The sequence below is a fragment of the Otolemur garnettii genome, unplaced genomic scaffold (genome assembly GCF_000181295.1).
Source record: "Otolemur garnettii isolate 467f Iridium unplaced genomic scaffold, OtoGar3 scaffold00134, whole genome shotgun sequence".
Classification (NCBI taxonomy): Eukaryota; Metazoa; Chordata; class Mammalia; order Primates; family Galagidae; genus Otolemur; species Otolemur garnettii.
Window position 1 is genome coordinate 2,669,356 of NW_003852529.1, and position 5,960 is coordinate 2,675,315.

Sequence of the window (5,960 nt, forward strand, 5' to 3'; positions counted from 1 at the left end):
AAAAAAAAAAAAAAGGAAAGAAAGAAAAAAGAAATACTCTAAAGCTGATTTGCTGGCCATGAGATCAGAGGTCAGACATGCCTCATCACGCCCCCTCCCTCCTTAGAGATATCATTTGTGACTCATTAACAGGCCACAAGTTATGCGAGGCAAAGTACAATCATACCGGTGGGTCCTCAATTTATTTAACAGTAAGTATCTGAGTCTGGTATCTGTCCCATGGCTTATCTCTGATTAACAGAATTCCTTATCTTAAGACATTCCAAGTCTTTGCACAAAGCTTTATTTCTTCGACCAGTACAAATTAAAGAAAGAATCTTCGAACCCACCTATAACCCATAATACCCCACTTGCCTTTTTGGGTCAAACCAATGGTCATCCTCCATGCATTGATTTATGACTTTACATATAATGCCTCTCTCTGTGAGTATATAAAACCAGACTGTAGGGTGGCGCCTGTGGCTCAAAGGAGTAGGGCACTGGCCCCATATGCCAGAGGTGGCAGGTTCAAACCCAGCCTCAGCCAAAAACTGAAGAAAAAAAAAAGACTGTACCCCAATCATGACAAGACCACTTGTCTGAGGTTTCTTGGGTGTGGCTGTGGGCCATGGTGGCACATACATAGTATTTGGCTCCAAATAAACTTCTTTATTTTTGAGAGCATGGGTTGTTTTCCATTGACAAAATATTCCAACCTTCAAACCCAAAACAGTCCCACTCCCGTGCCCCTGTTCAGCTAATACCCAGCCTTTCTTTTGAGGCTTCTGCCCCCCCATATAGCTAGGGAGAATGACCAGAACTTCCAGCCTCATCCCATCGCTCCATACCAGAATATAAAGAACATAAAAAAACGGTAGCTGAGCCCCCACTTATGGCAGAATTGAGTCAAACACAGGCTCTAGAGCCAGAAAACCTTGATTCAAGTTCTGACTTAGCCTCTTTCCAGCTGTATGTATGACCTTAGGTTGGTTACCTTACCTCTCTAAGCCTCAGTTTCCTCGTCTTGAAAACAGGGATAATAATAGCACCTGCCAGGTGGGTTCTTGGTGAGGACTAAATGAGGTAATACAGGAAAGTGCGGGGGGCATTGGCTGGAAGAAGCCAAACTCCTCTCTCCAATATGTTGCCAGAGAGCCCTAGCCACATGTCCTGGGTGTCTCCTGTCACCTCTCCAGAGGTTTCCTGCCTCTCCCCAGCCTACCCACCCACTCACACCAGTCCCCAGCCACCCAGCCACTCCTGAGAGTCGCTGCTTCTGGCCTTGGGAGCTCCTCTTCCTCACACTCCTGCCATCTCCGAGCCACAGTCAAAATGCATGGACTGGTCACCCTGAAGAGGGAGAAAGTGGCTGGCTGCAAGGAGCTTTGGAAATAGCAACTTTTCTCTTCCTGGTTCCCTGGGATGTTCCAAGCGGCTCCCATGGCCACCATCCACACAGTGCACCACTATGGTGTAGGAGTCCAGCACTGCTGATGACTGGCTGGCAGGGCACCCAGACACCCCAGGCACACTCCAAGATTCTGCCCAGCATTCGCCCTCTCTGCCCTCCTACTCTGTCCTGGGCTCCCACTCCCTTCCCTTCCTATTTTTCCTGTAGCAAAGCCTGGGAGTCACTCAGGCCTGGGTTTGAATTCCAGCCCTGTCACCTATGTAATGAGTCAGCTCACTTCTGAGCTTGGCTTCACCCCAGAGGGGGTTAGATGAGATACCCTAACTCTGGGTGGGAGCCCAAGGCCTGTGAGCTCAGACAGGTTTGCGATAGGGGACACGCCTGTAAGATACCACTGGGTTGATGAGAAAGAGGAAGGAAGGAGAGAGCAATACCTGTGGTGGGGGCGGGGAACACAGTCAGCTCTTGCTGTTGTTTCTATACCCTCTTCCTAGCAGGGGAAGGGGAGTCAGGGGACACAGAAATGAACCAGAGCTGATCCCTGCCCCCAGAGGAGGACTATGGTTCACTGGAGACCAGAGTAAGCCAGGCCCCCGGGGCGCTGTGGGACGTTGCAAGGGTGGAGTGTAGGGCAGAGGAAATCCCAGCGACCCAGGCCAGGAGGGCGCACTGGGCATGTCTGGAGAGCTGAGAGGCAGTCTGAGGGTGAACAGGACAGGGAGGGGTGTGGAATGTTCTGGAGGGTGGTGCAGGACCAGCAGGGTGTGGTCTTCACTCTGAGGGCAGCAGGTTTGCACGGGAATGACTGACATTCTGGAATTTTCTGACTCCAGATTGCCCAATACCTGGTAAGAGGTGCCAGGAAGGTTCAGAGACCACTGAGGAGGCTGCCCCAATAGTTCAGGAAGGAGAGGATGGGGCTCTTGGGCAGTGTGAGCCACACACACACTGATATGGAGCAGTCCAGCAGCAGGAGAGTTCCAGGCCACCTTCAGGCCCTCGATTGGGCCCTTCTGGCCGCCTGCTGCACAGGCTGGTGTCTGTGACCCTTGGTAACACATGGGAGCAGGGAACACTGGGGCACATGTGTCACACCCGAGCGTACACGTGCACCACACATCTGCGTGTACCCAGACAATGGAACTCATCGCTCACCAGCAGCAACTGCCCATTTTACTCATGGCTGACTTTTTCTTGGACTGAGACCAAGGGCAGCTATAATGACAACAGCCCTGTGAGGCACACCCCTCCCACAGGCCAGCCTCCAGGGTGCATCTTTGAGGTCTAGGGCCTTGAATTCCTCTTTCGTTCTTGGCAGCTCTGGGGCCCGGTGCCACTGCAGGGCCCACATATCCAGCCTCAAACTCACCCTCCCTGAGGCAGCCTAGGAAGGGGCAGAGGGTCCCCTGTGCCTACCCCATACCTCAGCGACCACAGCACAGCTCTTTTTCTCAGTCTTTATTTGTTCTTGAGGACAACCCCTCTCCTGGGAGGGAGGCCAAGTAGGTTCATATCTGGAGGCCTCCAAAGATGGGGCGGTTCATGTGCTCAGGAGAGGCCAGGAAGGCCTTGAGCTTGGGCCGGGCACTAAGGCGTGCCACATAGGCCGAGAGCAGGGGGAAGCTGTCCAGGCAGCCAGGCACCAGGGCCTGGTGGGCCAGCAGCAAGTCCAGCAGGTTGTAGTCAGCAAAGGAGATCTGCAGGGCAAAGGGGTGAGAGGGCTTGAGCCAGGTGAGGAGGGAGAGAGACTTCAGGAGCCAGAACACTGACTCTTCTCCCATGAACTAGGCCATTCTGGGCCTCAGTTTGCCCTTCCGACAAATGGACCTACAATGGAATGCGAGAAGCCAGACCCAGCACTCACCTGGTCACCCACGATGAAGGCCTGGCCCCCCTGGTTCTGGGCCAAGACAGTCTCAAAAGGCTTCAGGTGTCCTGGCAGCTCCTGAACATACCTGGCTTTGCCTTCCTCCTGGGAATGGGAATGATCTCAGCTGGGGGCGTGCAACGAAGCTGATGAGGGTGACTTCCCAACCGCAATCACCTTGCCCTGGAGCACCAGCCCCCACTCACATAGTTATGGTGGATGAGGTAGCTACAGCGCTTACGATGGTCCTCCACCCCATCATTTATCATGTCCACCAGCGCCGCCTCCAGCTGGTCTTTGCCGTACAACCCTGGGTCAGCAGCCAGGCAATAGGCTCAGGTTCTGTCCTCTCCCCCAAAAGCCTGTAAGCCCCAGGCCTGGGCCACCAGGACCCCTCTCTGATCCCTCACTCTGGAAAGCCTTCTCTGCCCCACTCTGCTGCTCCCACCTGCACAGGGGAGAACTCCATAGGCACTTGTCTTCTGGGCTACCACCTGGGTACCAGGATCCCGGGCATTCTCTGCCCACATGGCACCAACCCCACCTCTGCCACTCAAAGGGAGAACCAAGCATCTGGTGTGTGCCTCCCTAGGCCCGGTGATGGCTGTGAAGGACTGGACAGGACTGTAGGACACCATCAGGGCAGGAAGAGGAGGTGACAGGCCCAGGGGGTAGGTGGCCTCAGTCCTCACTCTTGGGTCCTCTGGAAGTTGGGGTAGGCTGGACCAGGCCTGCTCCCACTGCTCCTGTGCCCCTTTCCCTGGGTGCCATGCCTCTGGGACTGTAGGCTTTCCTGGACCCCACATGCTGGCTAAAGAGGAGATAGTATCTCCCCTGAATCGTGTTCCTGCTACCCTTGAAACATGGCCACAGTCCCACTAACTGTGAGTATAGATTTTTCAGATTCAGATGTGCCCAGACTGAAGAAATGGGCAAGGAGGTCTCCTTGGAAGTCTCTGGCCCTACCTGAAGTGGCCCCTGGCCTGCACCAGAGCACCCATGGGGGTTGGTGGCCTCCTCTCATCCGTTGTCCAGTAAACAGGTGGGGCAACTCCCCCTGGTACTGCCCGAGAGGGGGGCCAGCCCAGGCCATATGGCCCCTGTCCTTACAGAACCCAGGCTCTGTACCTTCCTCTGGGGGCTGTGAGGCTTGCTCTCCAGCAGGGCAGGACTGGGCCACTTGAGGGCTCAGGACTCACCGAGGGAGCGCCCCAGGTGACGCAGCATGGCATTGGACTGGTACAAGGTCAGGTCTCCATCCTGGAATTTGGGGAGCTGCCCAAACAGCTGGGGGAGAGGCAAGGGCGCCAATGAGGGGGCTGAACTTGGCCGCCCCCACCCTTGTCCTGTCCTGCCCCCTGCCCAGCAGGATCACTCACACAGGAGGCCTTGAGGGAGCCCTGATGCCAAGTGTCCTTGGTCACCACCTCCTCCTTCCAGCTCTGGCCCTGGTCTGCCAGCAGCATGCGCAGGGCCTCACAGCGCCCTAGGGGTGGGGGACAGGACAGGGGCGTGGGGACGCAGGAAGAGACCCAGTCTCACAGCAACATGGGGAGGAATGAGGCAGGTGGAGAGGGGACCTGGGGAAAAGTCATAAACTCTAGCTTGGGCGTCTTCTAGGGAGAGGATGGAAGTGTGAAGAAAGGGTGGAGTCTGTGACCCTCATAGTGCCTTGGAGAGGGACACAGGTGGACAACCCCGCTCTAGAGGAACCTGCGGCCTCACACAGCAGCAGCCAGCAGAGGGCAGGTGCCGGTGGCCCAAGGAGCAGCCTTTACGCCTGTGCCTTTTGTCCTCCTGAAGAAGCTGGGGCCTCACCTCGGGCAGGGAAGTAAACGATGGTGTAGGGCGGCACTAGGAAAGACCGGACGATGCAGGCTATGCAGGAGGAGCCAGTGGGGAGGCGAGGGGTGCAGGGGAGACCCCCGACGGAGCGCGGCTCAGCCTGGGCCCCGCCCCCACCCGGTGCACCCAGAACTCACTGGCTGGCAGGGTCACGGCAGCGCAGCGGAAAGCTGGAGGCGCCCGAGATCTTATATTTACTACTCTGCTCCACCCACTCATCCCTCTCCGCCCTACCCCAGGAATGTGCCCAGTCACTGCGCTTGGAGTGGCAGGTCGGGGCAAGGAGGCGTTGAGAGGGGCCAGGGCAGCGCCAAGCATCTGCACGCTGTACCCTGCCTGCAGGGCAGTGGCCTTGCTAGAGGAGCCCACACCTAGCGTCATGTTTACACTCGTCCCACAGCACACACCCTCAAACCACACAGATCCCGGGCGGCCTGCTGAGGACCTTGCTCATTGCTGGGACCCCAGCCCCAGCACACAGACACAGGTGCTGGGTAAGTGCCTGTTGCTTAGATGAATGCAATTTCTTTCCTTGTTTTGTTTTTCCTTGATAGAATACCTCAGCGTTTGGGGTTTTTTGTTTGTTCTGTTTTTTACCACTCTGTCACTCAGCCTAGAGTGCAGTGGCATTCAGCACTGCAAAAATTGGGTTCAAGTGATCCTCCTGTCTCAGCCTCCAAAGTAGCTGGGACTACAAGCGCCTGCCATGACATCCTAATAAGTTTTCTATTTTCTTTTCCTTCCTTTTTTTTTTTTTTTTTGCAGTTTTTGGCCAGAGCTGGGCCTGAACCCACCACCTCTGGCATATGGGGTCAGCGCCCTACTCCTTTGAGCCACAGGTGCCGCCTAATTTTTCTA

At 55.7% G+C, this 5,960-nt stretch overlaps 1 protein-coding gene across 1 annotated transcript; it reads right to left on the reverse strand.

Moving 5' to 3' along the window:
- Nucleotides 1–2,897: 2,897 nt before the first annotated feature.
- On the reverse strand, nucleotides 2,898–5,483 carry LOC100966292 (glutathione S-transferase P). The gene is made up of 7 exons (XM_003798393.3): nucleotides 5,240–5,483; nucleotides 5,076–5,135; nucleotides 4,637–4,743; nucleotides 4,457–4,544; nucleotides 3,464–3,567; nucleotides 3,255–3,362; nucleotides 2,898–3,087 (listed from the first exon to the last, which is right to left on the reverse strand). The coding sequence occupies exons 1-7, from the start codon at nucleotides 5,481–5,483 to the stop codon at nucleotides 2,899–2,901; spliced, it is 900 nt and encodes a 299-aa protein (XP_003798441.1). The 3' UTR covers nucleotide 2,898.
- Between the last annotated feature and the right edge of the window lie 477 nt (nucleotides 5,484–5,960).

Bases quoted from the DNA above. Each gene is read 5' to 3' on its own strand.
- LOC100966292 (XM_003798393.3), bottom strand. From the start codon at position 5,483: ATGACGCTAGGTGTGGGCTCCTCTAGCAAGGCCACTGCCCTGCAGGCA. The intron at 5,136-5,239 runs GTGAGTTCTGGG...CCTCCTGCATAG, and splicing joins TGCCGTGACCCTGCCAGCCA to CCTGCATCGTCCGGTCTTTC. The intron at 4,545-4,636 runs GTGAGTGATCCT...CCTCTCCCCCAG, and splicing joins GCTCCCTCAAGGCCTCCTGT to CTGTTTGGGCAGCTCCCCAA.